Source organism: Apostichopus japonicus, chromosome 14 (genome assembly GCF_037975245.1).
Source record: "Apostichopus japonicus isolate 1M-3 chromosome 14, ASM3797524v1, whole genome shotgun sequence".
Taxonomy (NCBI): domain Eukaryota; kingdom Metazoa; phylum Echinodermata; class Holothuroidea; order Aspidochirotida; family Stichopodidae; genus Apostichopus; species Apostichopus japonicus.
This window is the reverse complement of record NC_092574.1, coordinates 5,055,433-5,082,496: the sequence shown is the minus strand read 5'-3', so window position 1 is coordinate 5,082,496 and position 27,064 is coordinate 5,055,433. Positions and strand designations below refer to the sequence as shown.

At 37.7% G+C, this 27,064-nt stretch overlaps 1 protein-coding gene across 2 annotated transcripts in view; it reads left to right on the top strand.

Moving 5' to 3' along the window:
- Nucleotides 1–1,971: 1,971 nt before the first annotated feature.
- Nucleotides 1,972–27,064, top strand: part of LOC139980011 (alpha-1,3-mannosyl-glycoprotein 4-beta-N-acetylglucosaminyltransferase A-like) — a 79,328-nt gene continuing 54,235 nt past the window's right edge. For both annotated transcript variants that reach the window (XR_011797425.1, XM_071991354.1), the window contains exons 1-3: nucleotides 1,972–2,680; nucleotides 7,698–7,886; nucleotides 12,028–12,174. Coding sequence is in view for 1 of the 2 variants with exons in the window: in XM_071991354.1 (XP_071847455.1) it covers nucleotides 2,590–2,680; nucleotides 7,698–7,886; nucleotides 12,028–12,174 (427 nt within the window). In the remaining variant the exon portion in view is untranslated. The remainder of the gene's footprint in view (nucleotides 2,681–7,697; nucleotides 7,887–12,027; nucleotides 12,175–27,064) is intronic.

Genomic DNA, 27,064 nt, shown 5'->3' with positions numbered 1-27,064 from the left:
TTACTATACATCTGTCATACCACTTACTACACATTCATTTATATATATATATATATATATATATATTATATATATTATATATATATATATTATATATATATATATATATTTACTTCCAATAAACAACTTTATGAAATTGGCAAAACATCCAGCATTCATATTACTATCAAAAACTTTAACACCAAACCTCTCAAAAGTAACTTAATACATCACCCTCTAATCAAAAATCTGCTCCTTGATTATATAATATCAACTACCCACTCTAAGCTTAAATCAAACAGTATCATAAATACCCTGGATATCCATAAGTTAAACTCGTGGATGGAGGCCTCGGCCTTAGCAGAGGGGGCTTGGGGGGGGGGGCTGGTGGCCCCTCAGCCCTATAGGAAACTAGGAACCCGGTAGCTAGAATGCTTGTAAACTATACAGCACAGCCACTGCGGGTGGGTTCTGAATGCTCCTTCTCTTTAAAGTTCTCCAGCCAGAGCACTGAGGGGCAGCCTTCCACTTCCGCCTTCCCACAATTTCTCTTTTTATTACTTTAAAAAAAACATGGCTCGTCTTATACACAAACTCTTTCCTTTTTGCTTAGCATTCCTAGGCAGAACTAGGGGTAATGGTCAGGGGGCGAGAATGGTCTGTAAGGGCGCTTTCGAAGCTTTTTAAGCGGAGCGCCACCACAGGTTGGCGCGGAGCGTACAGAAATTTTTTGAGTAAAGATACTCCCTATATAGATCGCCGGAAATTACCCTTTCCAACACACCGATCATGGAGCGGCGTATAACCATGGAGCTATAAACAGACTTACAGTTTGGTGTTTATTACTATTTCAGCAACTGCGCGTGGCGTATCGTCTAAAAATAGATCGAAAACCCCGTACAGTTCTTGGAATAGTTTCGTACAACGGAAGTGCCGATAGATTAAAGACCGCCGTTAGAGCATTTTGTCAGAAAATTACACCAACAAAATGTGACAAATGTCAATAGGTAGATGAGAGCGCAATACAAAAGCCAATAATCGCGAATAAGTAAAAAGTGGTAAAAAGCTGAAAAGGGCGCCAGCAGTCCATTTGAGTCCGTCACCCCCCCCCCCCCGACTGTATGGGCGCTTCCCCCACTGATTGTTACATAGTTTCATTCCCAAGTTCTGCAGGAGCCCAGTTCGATCAGATTCCACCCACTTTTCACACGTCAAAGAGAGTGAGAGAGAGAGGGGGAGGTGGAGAGAGGTGGAGAGTGAAGAAAGACAAATAATTAAAATCAGGGTTCCTTACCCATGAACAAATGGGGCAATATCCATTCCCATTTATTTTTACTTCGACTTCTCCAAATATTGGACAAGTGTTTAAACGGAGCGATAAAAGAACAAACATCAGCACCTCTTGTACATTAGCTGTCTGCAGTCCTTACTAAATGGGGGCGTGCTTCAATATACTCTTAAATGAGTTTAACTGCGAGTATACCTGCAGAGATCACACACCAGACATGCATTCTCCAATAGGAACAAGAGGGCAATCCACGGTGTTGCGGATCTCATCTCCTCCATGACGGAAGTGATTTTTCGGCATAGAGGCTATGTATTCTCAGTAGCCTACAAGCGTATTTGGGGCACGTCAGTGATAGTAGAATTAGTTTTAAGTGTTACAAACCAGAATGCTTGAGTTATGAATTAGTCATCAAGCTCATATGCAGTATTTTTCTTCAGGTTTGAACGTTTCTAAATTCATTAGTCACAAAATGCTGTATTAACAATCTGGACCATGCGCAGGAAAGGGTAAAGGGCCATAACGGTATTTCCTTACCATCAATATTGTTTTATGCAAGGAATCAGATTTGGGTAGATTTCACCTCTGACCTACATTGTCCTTTCAAGTTCAACCTAACCCTCAACTTAGGTTTTTCGACATTTGACCTCTAATGTTACACGTCATGAAACACGCAGGCACAAGTTTACATTGTCAGGCACCTAACCACCAAGTTTGAACTTGATAGACGTACGGTGAAGGAGGAGTTCTCGACACTGTTCTGCTCAGTCACAGTACTCACACACACTCATATTTGATGTGAGAACGATATCTCATATCACCTATACATTATATGTAGGGAGATGAGATAATATTTACAGACCCGCTGATATGTAAACATGTGTAAGGCATTGGTACTGGTGAAAGATGTGGTCGCAACGCTATGCTTTACTGCACTCAGTCATGGAACATGTAGAGGTCAGGAAGTGAACTTACACTTAAATTTTACTGTTAACACCGTTTGGTTTCCGGAAACTGCAAGGTGGAAAGACTAGGACCGGGAAGGGGAATTGAGATTACAGCTTGGTCCCTGTGTGCTTGTTTGGTGTGGTGACCGGTCTGTTGCAGAGTATTTTGGTTGATACTTGGCCATGGAGACATGACAACAAGTTTCCGTAAGGCGTAGGAAGAGACTTGGTTCCAATGTTATCATCAGCCTGTAACTTGCACTGAAGTTCGTCCTGTTTTACCTGCTCACGCGTATTTATCTCCAATTAGCAGAAGAACACAGATGTGAATCGTATATCGTTTTGAGAAGAGGGATAAAGGTGCAACACCATACAGTTATGGCTGTGTTTAGACCAAAGAGATCGTTCATCTTGATCTTAATGCTTATTGTGTTAATTTTCTTTCTCGCACTACTGCAGTCCGGAGTAGGTGAGTGATTTCGCAGAATTAGCCTATGTCTATTGTATAGTCCAAGACTAAGGCCTAGTAAAATACTAAGCGTCCGTTACATAGGAAACCATACGTTTAGGCGACAACCAATTGCGATGGTAAAGCCTACTATAAGCTATTTACTGCAAGCAATATCGATTAGGGTAAGTGATGTAGGTAAGGACTAAGGGGCTATCTTTCGTTGCATGATTTACTTCGTGTGTAAGCTAGGCCATTCTATGACATGACCCATGACTGTATATGTCTAGGCCTAAGATACATTTTCAAAGGGGGTTTGGGGGTTTTCATAATCTCTGATTGATCTTTTAATGGGCAAAGTTAGTAGACAGGCATACATGAAGTTAATGTCTACGTTATGGTAAGGTGACCATATGTCCCAATTTCTGGGGATAGTCCCTGGAGATTCCATATAGCAGTCCCCAGGTTGAAATTAAACTTGAAACTACCGATGTTAAAGGCATTGAAGACTCGCCCCAAACCATGTGTCTCCCTCTGAAAAAAAGTTAACTTTCCATTGCTTGCAAGTGAAGTTTTCTTCTTGTCCTACAAAATGCAGACAGTAATGAAAGGAGATACCATTACACCTCATTGGAACTAGGTCAGATTACTGGCATCGGACATTTCTTTGTGCGCGAGTCTTCACTGCCTTTATGTTGACTAATTAGCTCACAGATAAGGCAACCATTGCTAAATAATTTCATAAAGGCTTGCCTGTAAAATCCATCATGTTGCACTTAGTGATAAAAAAGGACAAGTCCAAGTTATTCTATCCCATGAAGTCAAATGTAAAATTTCATTGGTATAGTGAGTACATCTTATCATTTAAAAGCTGAATAACTTGAATTTTCAATTTTTATTATTTTTATTTATTTTTTCTCCATCAATTGCTGGTTGCTTATTTGCATAATTAAAATATCAGTGTGACATACGGAACATTGGAAATTTGATCTACCAGCCAGTACCTGTAGCATGAATCAATTGAATATTTGTTATGAGAATGTGTACAGTACAACTTTCTTCCAGTAATTTTGAAAGAAGTTTACTTAAATTGTTAATTAATTAATTATGCAATTAGGTAGATTTCAAACACTGATGTCCCATACGTCACAATTTCGGTATGTTTTTTAGGTTCAATAGGGGTAAACAACAATGTTTTTTGTAAAATTATAATTTATGCTGAACATTACTAAACAAACCCTCCCAATTTTTCTTAAATTATGCTACTGTAAGTACAGTGGCTTACTACAAATTATACAATCAATTATAAATGTGACGTATGGGACAAAATGTGACATACAGGACAAAATGTGACAATTATATTTAATTGACAGGTGCTTCAATGGTGCTTTCTGGTGGAAACATTTTCCTTTTCTGGTTTATAGATTCATGGTTTAAATGGATACTTCAACTGCGTTGTTCACTGTTTAAATTGATTTTGTGTATGGACTGTACTGCATAGAGTCTGATAAAGTCTTTACATGCCTGAAAAGCCAATTGTGATGATCATAAGAAATAAACTATCAACTGATTACCAATCTAGATGTGGGTAATCTATCCAGGAACCAAATTTTAGGTGCCCGTAATGCTTCCATCTCAGCATCTAAATCTTGAGCAACATTGACAGTAAATGAGGAAGATTTCAATGATCATGTGGAATCCAGATTTAATACTAAATGTGTGCAAACTGTAATACCACTGCTAACTCTTCACCATAGTAGACATACAGTACAGTAGCTATGTAGTTCATGATTGGAAAGTTTCTCCATCTCATTTTAGTGAGCTTCGTAATAAGGGAACATGTTTAAAGGGTTGTTTAATACAGTAGTTTCAATGTTATTGATGTTTTTGTACCAGTGTTTAATAGACAGACAATATTTTTTGTACAGTTTATAATGATGTTCTAGAGGGAAGCTACAGACTTCCATGAACCTTGTTTCACAGTGAGGTGGTAGTAGAGTTAGAGTAGTACATTTGTGAATATCAGTAGATATAGGTCGCTCTGTGGGAGCCTTCCTGATGGATCTTTCACCTTGAAACAAGCAACTACCTATTTTTCTCAAACTTAGCTATAATTCATGAATGGATATGTAAAGTATATACTGTATGGACGTAGATTTCTGCAAATATTTTTTGGTGCCTTAGAGTTGCACACCCTCCATTACCCCACCCCCAAATTATGAAATTAGTGCACACAACAAACATTGACATTCTGCGAATATAGCTAAATTAATGTCTTTAATGAAAGAAAAAAAACTTTAGAGTAAACACCCAGAAACAATAAAGCAAATGTTTGTAGTCCATTTGTATGGAAAAATTTCCCTTGTACATCACAGGTTTTTTTTATCAGTCGTGTTGTCACTTTACCGCAATCACTTGATTTTTTGTTGTTGATATTATGCAACGTTCTACTTATATGGTTAGGCTATACATTAGTGATATAGACATGATTGCTGCACTTTTACTATCAGAGCGTTTTTAGCTTGAATGTCTTTGTGAAAAATGCATTTTTTGCAAGTCCTGTATGTCATGCTGCATATTAATTAAGATATAACCCAATCAGTGTAACAGTAAAACTTTTTCATATGTTGGTAATACAGTGTTAGGTATAACAGTTATAAATACCCAACAAGATTCTGGCAATTGTCCATCTTGTAACATTGAGACGCATTTAAACTTTTGAAATATCGTGTACGTCACAGTGCTAATAGCTTGGACCTGCCCAAAAGAAGACGTTCAGCTACCTTCAAGCATTTGGATTTTTATACAGTTTGTTGCTGGATGAGGTATTCTACACAGTTTGAGCATTGACCATGTCTGAAAAATATAACCACCTACGCTCTGTAAGACAATCTCCCTGGAGAGGCCCTCAAAACAGGGAGCTGCTCAAAATACCCTCCTTGCATTGTAGGTAACTCTTGATGTCGATCAACATGTAGCAGGGGAGGGAAATCAACATCAATATCATGCCCCAGGATTTCCTGGAAAAATATAATATATTATGAGTTGATACAGTCGGCTTACCCGCCCCCCTTTTCTTTTGGTTATCAAATATGTCTAAGTTAGGCCTAAAATTCCTAAATAATGTGAGCATGTCACTAGAGATATGAAATTTGTAAGTTAGCCTCCTAGGCCTAACAGGTATGCTCATGCATAAATATTAAACATGTTAAGTAAGCCTATTGTATGGTTAGTCTGGTCCCTATGCCAGTCCTTCAATAAATATGCATGTTGGAACCTACAGTATGTTACAGGAGAATTGCCTAGATCCTAGCTGCAACTCTGTTTATGGTCTTCATTGCAGACATTCAGCAGGGTTTAATGTTAGGTTAATGTCCTGTGATTGGTTGATGCAGATATATCGAATGGTTATTAAACACGGCAATCTGATAGCGGTTTAACCTAATTTATTTCTGTAATCCAATAATAATGTTTCGTTTCATTACTTTGGCACTACTGTAAGTTCTCTTTATATTTATACAATGGACAAATGTTATGTTATTCAAGTCAGTTGAACAAAGGAAAGCATGGACAGTTCACATTGTAATTTTTAGCTCATACCAGCATGCTGGTGTGAGCTATTGTTACAGTGCAGCGTCTATCACTCTATCACTCTATCATTCTATCACTCTATCACTCTATCCGTCAACAATTGGTAAAACCGCTCCCACTCGCACAGTGTTTGATGGAATTTCATGAAACTTGGACACAAGGACCATTGGGTATAGGGCCATCAGAGATGGTCCAAAATTTGGGGTCAAAGGTCACCTGTGGGCCGTAATGGGCCATTTTGTGGAAATACGCAAAATGCTTCTTCTCCTACAGATTCCATGGTACAATGTTGAGGGTTTGTCACGGTAGTACTATGGTAGTTTTACCTTCAGGGTGTTCATGAATTTGAGATCAAAGATCAACTAGGGGTCTTTTGTGGCCCGGGCCGCGGCCCTATATTTTCAAATTGCTCCTGTTCGTACAGTGTATGGCCAATTATAATGAAACTTAGTCACAATGTTCCTCGGGATGAGAGTTACGAGGGGTGTTCGGAAAATTGAGGTCAAAGGTCATTTAGGGGGTCATCGGGGGTCATTCTTTGTAATATTTTCAAATATCTCAATCTCCTCAAGATTTTGATGGATCATATTCAAAGTTGAACTGATGATTGTTGGATTGTGTATGAATAAGGTGATGCCTAAAAATTTTTGGTCAAAAGTTAATTACAATTAATCCCCATTGTTTAAAAAAATCTGAGCCTTCACTTTTTGCCAAAGCTCCTTTACTTTGTCTCCCAGTTTCTGCAGTGTTTGTTTACATTTGTGGTTAAGCTCTGCAGAGGCTGTTAGTGGAATTAAAGCAGGACTGGGAGTTGTTATTAACTGTTCAACTGTAAGCATGAGAGCCCTATAGCCAATCAGCACTTGCCGATTCTTAGAAGTCTTTGAGCCTGAGGTATGTAGGCAGCTTGTGAAGTTATGTCTTGTAGGGAGTGCTTGTTATGTCTGCTAAGGTAGAGGGGGAGAAAGTTTAATAGGGTAGGTCAGTGGTATTGTTTGAGAGAGTGGGTAAAATAGGATTTAAAGGGGAAAATAGGAATTATAGCCAGTGGTGTGGCCAGGATTCTGCTAACGGAGGGGAGGGGGTATCCCTCATGGGCCCAAAATTGGTTTTGTGGGCCCTACATTTTTCAGCTCGAAAAGGTATGAGCTTCTGCACCATTGGTGCTCTAGTTTCATTTTTTCAGGTCTTCTCAGGGAATAATTTATTTATGAAGAAAATGATACTCACCCCACTTCTGTGGTGTAGTGATTTTGCCATAATTTTGTTGTTTCCATATACATCATAAAATGTTTTTTGAATGTCATAAAGGCCTGTAGAGAATTGGGGCAATGTAGTTTGTCGATGGGACAATACGTCTATGTACATAGATTAATTGGGACATATATGGTATAAACCCTGTAGCAACTCTTTGCACACCGCATGTCTCTGTCTCCATCCCGTATAGATAACGAGTCAATCGATGGTTCCTGGCAAGATCGAATGCAGGAACTTCAGAAGAGATTGGAGAATACAGAGAGACTGAATGATGTAAGGGCTGTAGAGGTGCATCACCTTCAAGGAAAAGTAAGAGAGATGGAGAAAACAGCTAGGAATATTTCATTCAGCCAAAGGCGTACTATGCAGAAGGATACAGGTAAATTATGCATTATATGTTAAATTGTATTGTTTGATAAGTACATTCAAAGTTGAAATCAAGATATTATACATGTTTGTCATTTTAAACCCTATTTATACTGTAGATGTAAAAGATAAAATACTAATCTGTCAAATTGGTAATGTGTTTTCTCATCCCTATTTCAAAGTGAATTTGCCTAAATTGGTCATCCTTTTTTTCAGCACTTATTTATTTATGTACTGTGCATGCTGCTCACTTTTACTAGATGCAACCATATTGTCTGAAGTAAAAAATATCAATCTATGGACAATGAAGTAAGGTAGATGGTATATAATATAAGGAAGGGTTAATATTTGTGTGTGGTCTGGTAAATGTGGAGATGTGTGAACCAGTTAACCTTGTAAACAAGATAACTCATGAAGGGTAAAACTAGTAAAAATATCATTCTTGGCATGCAAAGGCCCATCGCATAGAATACATTTGTTGAATGCCTAGAGGGCATTCAGACTTAGAACTAGACAGATATAACTTGATTTTAGTTTAAACATGGAATGTATGACTTGATACAGTACTTGGAACATTGATCTGCTTTTTAGAGCAACTAAGCAACTTTATTGAAGCTAAAGATCATTTTATGTATGATACACATATGATATACACATATGATACACAAGGGTTCATCGTAGTTCTAATAGACCAGCTAAATCAAAACAGTGACCGTTAAGTCTCCAAAGTGATGCTTGCACTATGATGTGTGTAAATAGGCTACAGTAAGAGTGACAAGATGAGATGAAGAAATTGGAGGACTGAAGAAAAGATGCTGGTAGTAGGATATGAAATGTAATCCACAGATGTAATAAAACAACTGTACGTGGTCATCCAAACCAGATTTAGCACGATCAGTTTGTGGAGATAGAAATAAAAGCTGTGGGCAGGAAGTTGTTACTCGATTCAAGGATATTGGCTCAGGAGAAGAGGGCAGCGATAAACAAGAATAGGATGTTGTCCATTATTAAATTTAACACCATTCCTCTGACTGAAATTGTGTAATATTTTTTAAGTTGTGTTTCCCACTGGTTACTCTCCCCCCCCCCCCCATCCAATACTGGTAATGTCATACCGCATGATTACTCACTTTTAAGGTATCTACTGTAGCGAACCTCCAAGGAACACTTTAGAACGACATCCAACAAAAAGGAGATACAGTTTGTTTTGGGCGTTGAGACTGATCAAAATAACCAGTTACTATTCACTCCCTGTAAATTAGGTTTGAGCCAGAAGAACATCATATAAAGCATCATTTAGTCAGTTTGTTGCAAAGTATGTCTCTATGACAATACTCTTATAGTATTGTGTGTATAAACTACTAAATTGTTTTTATAATTTGAGCCATATGACCCTCATTACATCGTGACCTTATTAATTATAGAGTGTTACGAGTGTTACGAGTGTTACTGAGCTAAAATGAAGAAGAATCAGAAAATAAACATTGTGAGCATGACAAGATAACAATTAATTCTATGTTAAGTCTGTGTGAGTGACCCATTTTAGAATATTTTCATATTAAAGCCAGCTATGTCATTCACACAGCAGACCAAAATGGTACATGCTTAATTTTAACCAGTGTGATGAATTTTGGATGGCAGTATATGTTGTCTATTTAGAGCCATTCTGAGACTTTTTCTGAGCTTTCATAGAGTCATACATACTGTAAGTTAATTATGCATTCATGGCCGTCTAACCTTCTAGTGGGTTTGTGATTGTGAATTGAGGGGGACTCCTACTGTAGGTAGGGTGGCCTTGGGGTCCTCCCCAGAAAAGAATTGAAATGGTGCATTCTGCATCAATTGTCAGAGTGACAGACCTGTTCGGGCTGTGCAAGGCACGGCTCCTGCAGGTAAATTGGAACTTTTTTGTTTTGTTTTGGATGATGAAAAACAGACAATTGAGCAATTTAAAGTAACAAATGAGGTTGAAGACAAGCAGTACAAAAATTTGGAAGCTTTAAGAGAGAAAGGAGGTACTTACTGTAGGAAAAATAATGGGAAGTTGCCCCAGACCTGGCAAACCCACCCTGCCGGGATGTACCCTTAAGCTAAGAAAAAATAAAAAAGTAAAAATAAAAAATAGTTCCCGGTGACTGGACTGTTCCCCAGAGGAGGACAATTCCAATGGGGTTTGACTCACAAGTCCTCTAGCCACCGGGTTCCTAAACAAGGGGCCCCCCTCCCTCTGCCAGGGCTGAAGCCTGCTCCCAGTTTAAAAAATCTAAGGTATCTAGGGAACTTTTAAGATTATTTTTAGCGTAGATTTTAAGGACTAAGTATTGAATTAAGAGGTCGTGGATTAGGTGATCAAGAAGGAGGGTGTTTTTTAGGATTTTTTGTTTGAAACAATTAGCTGTTCAAAAAGTGGTAAAGAGTTTGCTGCTTCAAGGAGCTTACTATTATAGTGGCGATATAACTAGGGATATTAAGGCAAATTCTAAGGGCTTTATTATTAATTAATGTTTAATTGGGAAATTTGGGATTTATTACAACTAAGGAGGCAGATACTGCCTAAAAGTAATGATTGGTTTGATTTTTGAATTATAAATTTGTAAATAAAATAAGTGGAGATACCTGTAGGTATTTTAGATTACTTCTAGCTTTTGAGTGGGTTTTTAAGGAAAAGATGCTGCTTGGGATCATTGAAGCTGATGTATGGGGTGGGGGGGTCTGGAGGTCCTCCCCCAGAAAAAAAAAGCAATTTAGAAGAGAAATGTGGTATTCTATGGCCCATTTAAACTAATTTTGTTCTTTATAAGTAGTGCTCTTCAAATGGAAGGTTGTGCTTATTGTTTTGCACATGCCACTGACCTACTGTACAATAAAATACCAAAACCTTGATTTGTGAACTTCTTTGCACAGTTTTGTGTTCATGCATTTTAATTGGTTCCTTCTCTTAATTATTGTCTAGTCGATGGTTTACTGTTGGCTCAGGCCGACTACTTTCGGTCTTCTGTTAGTGCATGTCTACTGAACATTAATGCACAGAACAAACATGTGTGTACTGCTCTGGGTGCAAAGGGGAAGAGTTCTTTGTATGAACTATGAACCCAAAACCTAGACATTTGTGAGTACTAGAACAACAACACAGATCAGGTGTGATTTACAAACACTTTCAACTGAAGTGCAGATATTTTATTTTATTTCATTGTTATTTTGGTTTGATGTTCCTTTTATTTGTAAGGCACTTAAAGATTACTCTTAGAATAAGTACTATTATTATAATATAATTATAATAATAAATAACGATATCAGTAATATTTAATTCTATCTTTGACACCTCTTGAAAGCATGCATTAGTCTATACAGTACAATACATCCTGAACAACTCTTTAAGGTACTGTAGGCACAGCTTGGTATATATGTTTCCAGTGGTGATATTTAATTATTTATTATAGTGCTTCTGTCATTATGTAGTTAAGCTCATTATCAGAGTTACTTCATCCGGCCCAAATGAAATCATTTAATACTACTGTAGGCTAGCATTCTGAGTCAATCTGTATTGGTCCATGTTCTGCTTGTACTTTATGGATGGATCTTGTGAGAGACTTGTGCGCTCTTGTGATTTTTAGTAATTAATGAACTGTAGTCAGCTTCTTTGATTTCAAAATCTTTCACAAGACACTTTTTCATCAGGGCAATTTTGTAAGGATTTTTTCTTCCAGTTGTCTTTCGGATAATCTGGTCCTACTTTTTGGCTGTCCAAACAGCAACTTTGGGTGGCTCCAAACTTTTTTGTTGCAAGATATCAAACAAAGAGTGACCAATCAATGTACACTGTAGCAGAGATACATGTATATTGTGGTGAATAGAACATCCACCTTGGACCAGTAAAAGTCCCTTTTGGATGGACCATAGGCCTTTACCACTAATCTCGTTTTATTTAAACAATGATGGAGGCTGATACCAGTTTCAGTTTATTCCGGTATACAATCAAGCAGTTATTGAAATTATTATTATTGCTTGGAATAAATTCCTCTGAATATAGATCAGTTAGTATATATGTACTATTCCTTTTGTGACAATTCACAGTTAAGTATTTTGTCTTCAGAATGAGCGTTTTCTCCTCTCACACAGAGGTATTAATAATAACGATAATCTCTCTTTGGCAGGACCATCTCACGGCGGCGGCCATTATGATCCTGTGAATACAAATTCGTCCATAGGTTTGCCTTCAGCCATACATTATCTTCCTCACTTGAAGGCCCACCCCCAAGGGCTGAAGCCAGCCCTGCATGTCTCGCAAGGAGTGTCTGGAGGTAAGTTGTTTCTATACTGCATTTACTTGTATGAAGTCCAAGGTTGCTCTGCTATATGCAGGTATTTTCAACAGTGGCGGAGCGTCCATACAGTCAGGGGGGGGGTGGATGCCCCCCCTGACAGACTCAAGAGGAATGCTGGCGCCCTTTTCAGCTTTTTACCATTTTTAACTTATTTGCGATTATTGACCTTTTTTTTGCGCTCTTAACTACCTATTGACATTTGTCACATTTTTTGTGTGTAATTTTCTGACAAAATGGCGATGACACCTATTTATTCTTCGTTTATCTGCAAATTAGCCAGGCCCGGAAAGGGTCATTTTCGGCGATCTAGGGAGTATATTAACTCAAAAAATTTATGTATGCTGTGGTGGCGCTCCGCTTAGATAGTGTCGAAAGCGCCCCTACACACCATTCTCGCCCCCTGACCAATACCCCTAGCTCCGCCACTGATTTTCAAGTGATATCAGCTGCAGGTAGGACTGACTTGATATCATACACAACATGCAATAGACAGGCAGAATCTATGCATAAGCAACTGGAAAACACTTCATGTGTTTGCATTTAATTTGTGAGTGTGGAATTTACTCAATTTAAATGCATATACTGTACTTAGGAACATCCAGGACAGCCTATTATACTAGATATGAACTATCTGGTCTTAACTGGTAACTTCTCTCTCAGTCCAGCGAACCTTGCACCAGTTTTCATGAACAACTTAGCGTTAAAAGAGCTGAGTGGTCCTTTAAAGATACCATGGGTACCTTCACAATAGTCTTGCTGCCATTTAACATTAAACCGTTACAGTATGCAAATGAATTTACCATTGTTTAATGTATACAGAAATCTCATTTCCGTTAAACTACCAGTCAGTACTGTCAATTAACATTCTAGCAATTTGTGGAGAACAACATGTTTTGTTAGAAAATTCTTACTCAAATATCTCAGAAATAGTAGGTCTATTAACTTCATACGTGTACTTGGATAATGCAATGTAAGTATATATGCTTATGAGATCATAAAATTTGACCTCATTAATATTCATGCATGTATCTGTTTTTATACTATATCACTAAGTAGACTTTGTCAATATGATAACTGAGTCCTGGTACCGTCCTTTATATGTTGCTACATAAAGTCAATAGATAATCCTCTTCATTTTGGTGTGCACAAGTTCATGAATATTAACATGTGTGGCTTACCACACTATGAATATGTTTAAGCACCGGAACCACTTTAACATTTCGGTTTTCTGGTTGGTAACTTAAATACCTTCCCAGGGCATCAAACACATTAGAAATGGCTTTTGGATGGTAATGTGAGTTGGTCACCAAAGTTTGAGAATACAATGATGTCTGTACCTGCGTGTTAGGTCAGTCCCAATGTAGATCTGCTGTGTTTGAGTTGCAGGATTATAAATTCAGATCAAATGACTGCATGAGGATTGAGCCTGCAGCCGTCATGACTGTAACGTTATTTTCCCTACTTATTTACTTGTGTGTATTCTTCTAGACTTATGCCCACTACCCACTTGTTAATTTGGGTGCCCCTTCCCCCCCCCCCTCCCATACCTAATCACTCAGGCGCGGTATAGCAAGAGTGCAAAGGTTGTGCAGGGAGACAGTGGTAAATATCCAAACTGTTAAGTTTTGGAATTTTTCCTTGTTTTGAATTTCATAAATACAAAATGAATAAGGACCATACCATCCAGCTGTTTGCTAATTTCAAGGAATAGGTACTGTAAATAGACTTGTCTAACCTTTGATCTGACTTGTGTCTTTCACATTCATTCTTTCTGGGTTCCAGGGTATTCATGTTACTGAGGGAATGAGAGAATGTGTTTTTCTCAACCACAGTTTTTGCAGACATTGTTACCTATAGTGATGACTTTAAAATGACTGCCCCTCATGGCTGACATGGTAAATTCTTCATTGTCTTTTCATTGTATGGAGATCTCTTCATGGAGGTTAACCACACTCGACATGCTTTCAGACAGATATACCGGCCCACCAGTTGTCACAGATACTCTACCCTACAGCTTGAGATCATAAGATCTAGAAGCTTCTCATAAATGTGTCCTTTGCTATTTTTTTCCGTTTATTCGTTTTGACTGGTGAGTGTGTTATTGAGTAAAATGTGACATACCTTTCAGTCAGCTGTTTTGACGTCCTGCAAATCATTTTGGTATCGATTCTTGAGTAACCAACTGTCCCTTATTGTTGAAATTGTTATAACAAACAACTTAGTTTAAATATATTTCAAGAGAGGCACCACATTCAAGGATATTTTTGGAATTGGTTGTTGTAAAGTCTACTAACTAGGGTTGTACAGTAAGTAGGAAAAATTCAGTAGTGAGTCAGAAATGTCTATAGATTCTCTGATGAGGGGTTACCTATGCTGTAGCATATGTACCAGGTTGTAAACTCAGATCCAGGTATCCTACTGTCAAATACTGAAGAAATAAGTTGTTCTCAGCTAAATAATTTTGTCATCTTTTAATTTCTCTGAAAGAGTTTGCAATCGTTCCATCATATATTGTATGTACATTTCACCTTGCGCTATACAAACACACTCCTCCTGATCTACCCTAGCTAGCCTCCAAATAGTTGCTCAGTTCAAGCTGTTACATTTCCAAATGTGTAAAAGATCAGGATGAAACCTGTATGTACAGCACAGTGTGGTGATGTGGGATTTTAAAAGTGTCACTACCATGATTATTACTGTACCTTCTTGTGTAGGTTTGTGATGAGGACACAGTAAGTGTCTCATGTTTGGATTTCCCTTATTCTCTTGACTATTCTACACTTGACATAAACACACTTTATGTGCATTGCGTGACCATAAATTGCAACTTAGTAGTATGTACTGTATAGTGTCTCTGATGAGTGTTTGTTTTTCCTATGTAATCACACTGGTGTTTATATAGTTATATGTACAGTATGTCTTGAGAATGGTAGATTTGGCAGGGAGAAGAAAGTGGACATTGACCCTGAAGATCAATGGGGCCGTGCAGGGTACAATGCTAAAAAGTTACTTAGAAGATTCGTAGGCCAGGTACAGTAGGTTTGAGAGCAAGTGTGTAGACTGGTGACAGGTACAGTAAGTATCGTCATTCATTAATAATACCCAAACCAGTAAGTTTGGGGGATTTTGAGACTGGAGGCATTGCTTCCTGGCTACAATGACCTGGAGTGCTATAATATGTTATTCTATGGACCCCATTGTCAACCTTTAATGTGTGTCCTGGATGGAAGGATTGTACCATAGAAAGGCTGTATGATGTAGTATATGTGCAAGATGTTTTAACCTTATTTGGTTGCTTGAAATGCTCTCATTGGTTAACGAAGTGGTCAATGTGTTCCACACATTGCAGCTTCTGCCAGTGTCTGATATACTGGCACCATTCTTAATTCCTTAATGAAATAAAGGTAGAAATACATTTTGTGCTCATACTTACAGTACATACAGTAGTTGCACTAGTATTTCACTCCAGTCTTTGCATGAACCTTCCCATCTAATTGTGTTAGCACTGTCAAGGTTTGGACCATGTTCTGTGTAAAATTTCAAATGTCTGACAAGTTTCATTTCAAAATCTGAAACTGACAACTCTGACTAAGGCCTAGAACCACTCGAGGGATTTGCTTTGATTAGTGAGTGTAATGACTCGTTAAGCTAATTTTAAAGACTGGAAGATTAAGTTGAAAGTTGAAAGAGCTAGTGGAAAAGTCATTAGCAAGAGAGTGTAAGAAAGTGTGAGAAACTGTAATCTCTGGAATAATGAAAGCCTGAGTGAGCTGTAACAGGAATTGTCATTAATAATTCATGGGGCCTGAATCAGTCAGATCTATGCAATCCTCCAAGAGTTTTCACGCAATCTTTGATGTCAGTTTGACATATAGCTCGGTCATTTCAGTGTGTTGCTTGGCTGAAAGCCCGGTCGATCTTTCCTTATTTTCCACGCACAATTTGCAGATTGTCGAAAAATTTCAATACCGGTGTCAAACTCACAAAAGATATGTCAAGAAATTTCAAAGTAACTTACCAGACTGTTTTTTTCTTCTATTTCACTAAACTATTTGATGACTATATCAAGACATGGGATCTCAAAATAAAGGATGTTGAGAAAACTTTAGAGCAGCTTGCAAGGCCTGGGAAGTGTCATTTCCAACGATCTGGGAGGCCCTTTTAGCAAAAAATTTCCTTTAAGCTGCGCGCCAACCCATGGTGGCGCTCTGCTTAGATAGTAACAAGACGCCCTCGCTGGAAATGGTCGAGCCCCCCAGCGCCACCCCACTGAAAAAATCCTGGCTAACCACTGCCTACAAACATCTGTATTAATGCACCACATAATCTACCTAGCCTACAAACATCTGTATTAACGTACCACAGATCTACCTAGCCTACAAACATCTGTATTAACCACCACAAATCTACCTAGCCTACTGTACAAACATCTGTATTAACCACCACAAATTTACCTAGCCTACAAACATCTGTATTAATGCACCACAAATCTACCTAGCCCACAAATGTCTGTATTAACACACCACAAATATACCTACTGTAGCCTGCAGACATCTGTATTAATGCACCACAAATCTACCTAGCCTACAAACATCTGTATTAAAGCAGCATTTTGCGTCCTTTTCTATGATATTTCTCAACCTCACTGACTCCACTATGCCATAACGACATACATAACTAGCTTATCTATTTATATTTTACTTCAAATGGTGGCATAAAAGTCGAAAAAATTGCAAATTTCAACTTGTTGTTCTCCAAGATATTTTCCGTTGGGAACCCAATAAACCTCGCCCATAATATGAATATTTAAACACTACGAGCGTCATTGACAGATACGTAATATAACACCACGCTTGATTTGTGTACAGTCTATATGGCAGTTGTACCAGGGAGTTGCATAACAACTCCCAACGCAAAGTCTTGAATCTATTTTTAGCAACGGCTAATAACTAAACCTGCATCTCTGATTGGTTGAATTCAAACTAGTGGGTTAAGGAACTGAATGCGATTTAATTTTGTATGTGGAATACTCGCCAATTAACGTTTTTGGCAGGGAAAAACTTGGCTAATATCTTAATTTGCTGTTTTGTGATTTGATGTATGTAAAAAACTCGATGGACATGTCAAAAAAGTAGAAAATGGCGACCAAACGCAAAATGCTCATGAATAAACATACTATTCACTTATTGGTGGAATTCAAACTAGTGGATTTGGAGATATGAAAACTTTGTCGAGGACACTTTTACTCGTTATCGATATAAATTGTTAATTACTCGCTAATTAACGCTCTTGGCAGGGTGAAACTTGGATGGTATCTTAGTTTGCTGTTTTATGATTGATACATGTAAAAAAATCGATGCACATGTTAAAAAAGGTGGAAAAAAAGCGACCCAACGCAAAATGCTGCTTTAACGCACCACAAATCTACCTAGCCTACAAACATCTGTATTAACTACCACAAATATACCTAGCCTACAAACTGTGTTAACATCTGAACCACAAGACAGGGTGTGTTTTGTTATGGTACAGTAAGTGGAGTCACCATGCTTGGTGCTTTTGTTACTGGAGGTCACATGTCACTACAAATGGGATGTTCACCCATCATACATAGTTGGATATTGATGTTGTTTATCCTGATGTGGGTTATGTTTATAATTAAGTTTGTTTCCAAACGTTTGAGTCTGGTGACCTAAATATGTTAACTACTGACACTGTGTAAAAGTAAGTTGGCCTGAAGTTTCGATCCTAGCAGGATCTTCTTCAGAGGCTAAATGACAAGTAACAGTAACAGTACTTGTCATTTAGCCTCTGAAGAAGATCCTGCTAGGATCGAAACATCAGGCCAACTTACTTTCACCAGGGAGTTGTTATGGAAACTCCCTGCTTTTACACAGTGTCAGTAGTTAAGGGACAAAGACACGCACAGAATACAGACAGGTTAATGAGCGCAGTACAGTGAACACAGAGAGATAGATGTAAGGGGATAAGTAGACAAGGGATGGAGAGAAGAAAGCAACAGGGGAAGAGGAGAGGTAGGAGATAAACAGTGGAGGGACAAAGAGAGGATAAAGGGAAGATGGTTGGGAATAAACTGGAGAAGGACAAAGTCAGAAAGGTGGAAGAGCTCTGTGAGAACACTCACATATAAAAAATCTGTTATTCTTGATAGCAACCTCTCAGGGATATAGTCTGAAGGTTGTTAATGTAACAGCTTAAAAATTGTAAAATCTAGTCACAGACCTCTCTGAACCTCCTCTTTATCCAACTGCCAATTCTCAGTATAAATTCATAAGACTGGATATGCTAACTGAGTAGCCGGAGACTGTTTGTAAAGTGGAAAATACTTATTTGTTCAACATACACAGAATTTGAACAGGACTTGAGTAAATAGTTAATGAATGACTTTTAGGTCCCATCTGTTGCTTTGGAAAAGTTGATTGAATGAATTTTGGCACAATGTGGTGTTTCCAAACAGACTAATTATTGCAGGAGAAGCAATGTATTGAAAACGTATGATGAATAGATTCAGACATCATTACAAAAAAAAAATACATAAAAGAAAGCATGACATTAAATTTATAGGACACCACACCTATATTATACAGTTTTTAATTTACATGTCATGGCAGCGTACTGTAAAGTAGTTGCTACCCAAATACATTCATCTGTATTTACTTTCTTTGAGCAGTAACTTTTGTTTACTGATTTGGCGCTATATAAGTCTCATTTATTATTATTATGATTATTATTATTATTTAAAGCAAAGAATATAACATTATGTGTGGATATTACTAAACATGGCTTGGGGAGCACCACTCAAATAACAGCTCAGCTTTTAATTCGGCTTAAAGGCGCAACAACAAGCTGCAACGTTGATACTACAATGTACGATAGGAAATAAGGTCTAGAAGGTGGGATGTGGCACCTTGCTGTATCTAAACAAAATTTAACTTAAACTAAATGTATCCTTAAATCATATGTCACTTTCATATCCTTCTGCTAACAATAAACCTAATTAGCAACATGGTTCCCAGTACTTTGGTGTCAGCGAGTGTTAAATCATGAAATTAGGCACTTGTAAGATTAATTATTATAAAATGTTACAGGCCAGTAAGAAAACCTGACAACAACAACACAGGTAGGACATCCCTAAAAGTATGGAATGCAAAAAGGGCAAACTGATTTCGTTGTCTAAACTAAGTTTGTTGTTGTCTAAACTAAAGTTGTTGCTGCTGTTTTACCACGTTGTTGCTCAAACTCAATTGATGTCTTAACTTCCATTGTCTTAACATACGTCGTTGTCTAAACTTACGTTGTTGCCATCGGCGCTGTTCAAAATTGCTCAACCCCGTAATGTTAACCAGAATGCAAAATGCATTGAGGTTTCGATGACTTCAGTGCACTAGATTTTTGCTTGTTAGTATAAGCAGAACTAGCTGTTACAATAGAAATAGCCCGAAACAACATTTTGATACAATAACACAATAACACTATGGCATGATAAACACAGGTCAGTCTACTGTACATGGCTATACACACCTCCACCAAAAACAATAGGGGTCTTGGAGGTCCAAGTCCATTTGGGGTCACTAGAGGTCAAATTGTGAAAACCATGTAAACACGATAACTCAAGAATGGAAGGTTGGATGTATCTCATATTTAGTGACACGTTCAGTAAAAGATTTTAGTAAGGTCAAAGGTCATTTGGAGTCACCAGACGCCAAATTGTGGAAATCTTGTTTTATAAGCTACCGTATCCCCCACCTCCAGCCTATCAGATAACATGTGCGTTACGCCTCATACAAATAGGAGGCTGCACGGAAAACAACTTTCAAAATGTTATAGGCTATGCATATATATGCTGTGAATGTCGGAACTAAAGTAAAACGACTGTCAAGACAAAGTACCAGCATAAAAATAGTGCACTTTTAATCTGATTTCATTTAGCCCCTTCAACAATGAGTAGAGATATGCTGTGAACGTCGGAAATCAAGTAAATCGAGTGTCTAGACAAAAATGCCAGCATAAAATACTGCACTTATATGACCTTTACTTTTACTAGTGTAGTTGTAAACATGCAATCGTATCACTGCCTGTACTTTGTGAATGTTCTACACAATATATATGGCAGTTGCCATCTGGTGCCCTAGCTTTGATGTTTTACAGGGGCGGCCGTCCGACCTTCATTTCGCCTGCCCTGCCACTCTTTCCTCCTCGCCAACTCCGTATATAGTACCTCCATGCTTTGACCTTGCAGCGATTTCACCAGCAACCCCTACTCTTCAAATGCCCCCGTACATGCAGTGTACATATCTCGCTAAATTCCACGCAATTGTATTAGGCCTGTTTGAACTTCCCAGTTTCAACTGCACATGCGCAAATCCTAAAAATTTGTGAAGAAAAGATCATAACACCGTACCTACTACACATAGCCCTAGTCAAAACTTGAGTGTATCTTGGATGATTCGTTTCTTGCATAACATGTTAGCGGTCTTTTTGGTCTGAAATTTTGTAACAAAGCTGAGCAAGGTTTGTGTACAGTATATTCCATTTACCCCACAATCCCTTTCGCAAATTGAAACTCCGAACTGGATTGGTGTTACGAGTGAACTTGCTTGGCGGGTTGAGTAAACAAGTTCAGTGAGTGTATTGCCTACGTACTTCAATGTTGTGCAGGCTGAGTGTTGCTCACGAAGCGCAGACTACATCCAACCATAGAGCAACTGATCCAACATTTACCCTGGATGCTTCGCAGTATTTGGAAACAACCAGCTCCACAAAATTATAGTATTCAAATTACATTTTACGTGATGTCGATTTAAACTATTTTACTACTTTTGACAATGTATGATTACAGTAGTTTATACACACGAATGTTGCACCAGAATCATGACTTGAAGCATGTGGTCAAAGGGACCGCGAAAATTTAATTAAGTTTGCAACAAAAAAAATTACTGTGGTATGAATGCACATTTTACATTATCAACTCTCAATGCGGAGAGAACAAAACATACTGTGAGATGAAAAAGTCCTCTACCGGTATCAGAGATGTTGTGGTAGCTTCCCACAAAATTCATAGATTGTCTCAACTCATAACTTTCTGTGATAATTTATTCAAATATTACATTAACAATATCGTTAACAATGTCCTCGGAGTTGTAGCAACTATCCTTTAAATATCGTTAAGAACATGATTTTGTTCGACAAATCAGGTTGTGAACCATATTTACATGGCTGTAGCTACAAATCAGGACGTTAACAAATTTGTTCCCTTTTCGCGTTACATAGTTAAACCATCATACTTTGCGTTCATTGGTCACTGAAGATGCAAGCATGTTTGCAAACAATGGGTAAGGGACTATTAGCCAAACAAATCGCAGGAAATTTGAGAAAACATCATTGGCTGTATTAAGCATGAAAATCTCTGTAATAGAAATGTTGTTAGCTCTGCACGGAAGCAACTTGCGGTTGATTGTTATGATTTTTTGAGTGAGTTTAGACATCAACCGTAAGTTTAGATAGCAACGAAAGTTGTAGACATCAACGTGAGTATAGACATCAACATGACTTTAGACATCAACGTGAGTTTAGAAATCAACGTGAGTTTAGAATTCAACGTGAGTTAAGACATCAACGTAAGTTTAGACATCAACGTAAGTTTAGACATCAACGTGAGTTTAGACATCAACGTGAGTTTAGACATCAACGTGAGTTTAGACATCAACGTGAGTTTAGACATCAACGTGAGTTTAGACATCGACCGTAAGTTTAGACATCAACGTGAGTTTAGACATTAACGTAAGTTTGGACATCAACGAACAACAGCAACATGGTAAAATAGCAGCAACAACTTTAGTTTAGACAGCAACAAACTAAGTTTAAACAACAAAATAATGTTGCCCTTTTCGCGTTCCATATTAGAGTATATATAGTTTGCACACACGGAAAAACATTTAAAATTCGTCATATTTTTACTGACTACTACAGTTGTTCTAGGTTCTCTGGTGTGACACGACAACTTTAAAGGACTCATACATCTACTTCCAAATGTATTTTTAGAAAAAAATTTATGCAAACCAAGAGAACTTCCATTTTTCGATCAATCACAGTTTTGCTATTGTCAAGATCAGAAGAAGAACACTTTCATCAAAATCAAATTACATTAGCTCTAAAATTCACATAATTTCTATCAAACAATTTTAGGAATCAATCTGTCATTCAAGGTTTTGCTAAAATTCTTCAGATTGCTTTGAGGAATGCTATCAGATTTAATTACACAAGAAGCTCCGCCAAAAGGTGATAGAGAGAATCTCTTCATCAATGTCACAACTGTTTCATTCTCCTTGGCGTTTACAGTTGGCCAAAAAAACCAACTTTTCACTTCACAGAATCAAAGCAAATTGTGATATTTCTCAGTGGAGACTAACAGACCAGTTGGCATTGAGCAAGCTAGTATAATGTTGGTCATACCATCTTAAATATGCAGAATCCATTTCTTGGGGAATACTAATTCAGGGCAAACTCCTGGCAGTCTGAGATGAATTCAGAATGAAATCTAAGTGGCGTAGACAGTACTTGGTTAGTAAAATTTCTCACCAGATGAGCTTGTACGCATATAATTAGGTTGTGTACGCATATAATTAGGTTGTGGGGAGACAGGTAAGCGAGGAATGAAGTAAATTTACACAACTACTTACTGTGCTGTGGTACAGTATCTAGTTCAAAGGCATTTGCTTAAACGGAGACGCAAACCCAACGATCATCTAAATAGCTTGTATATCAGAGAGATCATTTTGAAGAACAATTCATCGTACCAGCTAGGAAATATCTTGTTCCAACTGGGAGATATAGTACCATTATTGAAAAGTCAAGTCTGAGAGCCATCGTAAGTGTATGATGTCATATAGCCAATAGGCAAAACATGAACAGGTGGTGTTACAACACAGTCAGGAATCTGTAATCCCATCAGGTCATAATATGTATTTATAAAGCTCATTGCATAAATACCTATAAGATCAGTGTCTTTAGGATTTAAAACATGTACTGAAAGGTACTAACCATTGCAGTTTGCACTGTGGACATTACTGCTAGGCCAAGTGGCAATAACAGGTACCACCTACATTCTTTTCTCTTTAACACTCAGTCCTGTCAAGTTTGATCTACAGTATGTATGTTCATGGTTAAACAAAACTTTTAAATTTACTTCTATAAGCAGTGACGAACTTGTTTTCTGTCAAAAATTACTGCAAGTTAATTCAGCAAAATGGAGAGCAGTGTTCTAGATTAGAAGTTACTCAAAAATTATATATATTTATATATATATATGTAACCGAAACCGCAATGAGTTGGAAAATCAAGAACAGTGAAAAAACTTCCAGGCTCCACCAGGAATATAGATATAGATAAATATATATATAAATAGATACATTTGCAGCTTTTAGTCATAGTTGGATATGAAAAGTATTGAAGTTGGAAACTTATTCTGAGCCTGCAGTTTATTAGCTTCCTGTTTGTACCGATAAGGAATGCCAGACAACAGGGTTTTGTTATTGCAAAATACCGTCAAACCATTTATATGCAATATACACATCTTTATGAGATATGAGATTTCTAAGAGTTCTTCGTTTTCTTCCAATTTCGATCCTTTCTTGTAGTAGATGAAATTTTTTAATCAAGTGATCAGGGAGATGATTTTGAAACTAATCACCGTAATTGAAGAGTACACCGCCTCCGCTATCTGTTGTAGCTGTGTATAGTAGCCAAATTACATAGCTCGGTCATAAAGGCGGAGAACCACCGTTGAGTGCAGATGCCCTTAACGAGTGAATCATGAACCCAATCAATTTATGTGATTCTGCATTCCTCTCGGAGATTAATTGGCAAACAGTTTTTTATCAGGTGGATGATATTGATTCGGAGTGGTTTGCATCCACTCCAACCGACCTGCCAAGTGGTATACATATTGGAGTGGTATATACCAAACATTGCTGGCCTCTCCACACTCTTAATAAATTATTGATGACCGTTTAAAGGATCATAAAGAGGTTGAATATATATGTACTAAATATGCTATATGTTTGCTCCATTGCTCTCTCATAGCTGATAATTTTTTTAATACATATCCCGCAATCTAGCTATTTGAGAGATACCAGTACCGGTTACAATGCTTTGGATGCTCCCCAATATTTCAGCAAGCTATTAACTGTTTCATCGAATTAAAAAAAAATCCCACAATAAAACTTATGCCACAAACCAGTGAACTTTTATGCCTAATAACAAGTTTATCATTATAACACTTTGAGTAATGTTTGCATGTATATTGAAATTAAGAGATGAATGTTTCAAGGCAAGCTGTACGTGTTTCCTCTGATGGTCAAACTTTTTACAGTCACCCGATCCCAAATTCAATGCAAATTAAGTTAGCTAAGGCAGACATAGTATTAGTGCACACTAGTATCAAGGTTATCCCCTCACTCTAAAAGCAAAATTCATAATTAACATCTTTGAGTGGATATAGCTAACAGTGTCTTTTATGCGAAAACAATTTCTTGAAAACATGAATCCTTCACATTCAGGGTCACTGAAATGTGTACCCACAACTCCATCTATGGGTTGACTCTAGATAAGAAAGATATTTGATTTTGGATTTTCTCTAAAAAATGCAGTTTGCTGGCCAGCTCTTCTATTGCAAAACTAACCTCCCTAAAATTATCTGGTATTTCTCTTGTTTTGTTAATTATATAGGAAATTTGATAAACTGCTGACATTTCATTTTCTAAATAGTGTGAAGACTGACATGTTAATACTACCAACACAACTGGAAACATTTTTGCTTATTAAATGGTTTTGTGTGCATGTTGTAAACTGATGTTGATGTAATTTGTGACTGTCTGTCTTCAACATTATAAATGTTGTTATTGAACAAGGATGAAACAGGATAAAGCCAGCTCAACAGTAATGGGGAAATTTGGGACATTGATTACTTTATAATGAATGTACCTGTTTTGTGCTCTGCACAGGTATTGAGAAATGAGGCTCAAAATGACTGTATTTTTCCTTTATTATGTACACCATTGCTGGCCTGTAATCCAGGCCGGCCTGCGGGGGGTGGGGGGGGAGGGTATGCCCCTCAACCATGTGCAGACTTCAGTGCCATCATCACATGCACAAATGATTCACAAGTTATTGGATATGATGATTGTGCCCCTCTGATAACTGTTGGTGAACGTACATATCGTGTTGGTGCCCTTCAAGCAATTCCTGGCTTTGGGCCTGTGTACACGAATTAAATGTGCAGCTTTCTGATATGATCCTGTTCATCTCTTGTCACCTGTCTTTGACCCTACTATTTTAAAATTCCTCCGTATGAGGGGTTTCCATGCAGCTTGGTGAATTTAATGTGAATTCCAATAAACCTATATAAAATACATGTACTGTAGGAAATGTCACCAAGATTATGTTTAAATGGAGTGCTTCCTTTAGATATCAACAAATATATTTTTCCACAGAACTTTTCTGATAGCACAATTGACCACCCACTCTGACCGTGGTCCTCATGCACTTTCCCTATGTACACATATATACCTTAGTACCTCGTGATTGCGTGCTCAGGTTTAATATGCCTGATTAGTCATGGCAACATCCATTTGGTTGGTACCCTTACAATTTTAAAAGAAAGCCTGGGAAAAATAGTGTTTTAGAAAGTGAAATGTGTTGTGTATAGTAGTATAAAGTATAAATATACAGGTACAGTATATATTTCAAGGAGCGAGTCACAAAAGTAGATACAGTATGGTTCAGTTGTTCTATCAGTATCAACAAGCATTGGAAATTAATTATGCGGGTTACTAACACGTATCTGAAGTGGAATATTCAAGGCTGCATGCTTGTAAAATGACGTTGGTATATTGTGATCTCACAGAAACAGATGCTTGAAGTTGGTGATTGCTTGCTTCTATTAAAGAAATATTACACATATATGTACAACTCAGTAGTATTGAGAGTAAGATCACAAACGATCAACCCTAAATTACTCTCCCAGCTAGAATGTTTCACCATGTGAAAGGTTAAGTTAAGCAAGTCTATTCATATACGATATTTATCTTCATATATAATTTCTATGCTAAGATACTTTTCCAGTGTGGTACAGTCTTTCTTACACATTAGGAAGCAACTGGCAAATTTGATTTTTTTTTTGGGTACTTGCTGATAATTGATCTGAAATGACACTTGACTACCAGTTACTACAAATTAATATATGTATAACTTGCAAATTAATATGTATAACTCTAATACTGTACTAGCCCCGATACCCACTGTTTGTCCCACGTTAGGCTTCATTGTTGAGGTCTGGATCATATTTCATTATGAACATTTTCAATAATATGGATACTAGAAGACATTCATCATACAGAACATTTCACTGCAATTTGAGGTCAAGATCTTGTTGAAGTTAGCAGCTCTGTCTCCTGTGAGAGGGTCGCTGACCATTAACTGTTTTTTTATTTAAATCGTTCATGTGTACATGTGTACCTGTACTTTATATTAAAATCACGTATTTATGAGCTATTATCAGAAGTCCCAGCAACTTTTGAGCAGTACCTCCCTCTCCCCATGTTCCCTAGCTCTCCCTGTGTCATCTACGCTGCACTCATCCCTAAAATGCCACTTCTCCCTCTCTGTACATATACAGTAGCTAAGAACTGTTATTTGCAGGTCACTACTGTGTGGAAAGCTGTGGCAAATTAATGCCCTATAGCATCCACAATGGTAGATACTCTCCTTAAACCAGACGATGGGTTTTTTTTCTTTCTGAGGTATGGATTTGTGACCAGCTCTCTGTTGATTTGTTACTCAGCTCTCTGTG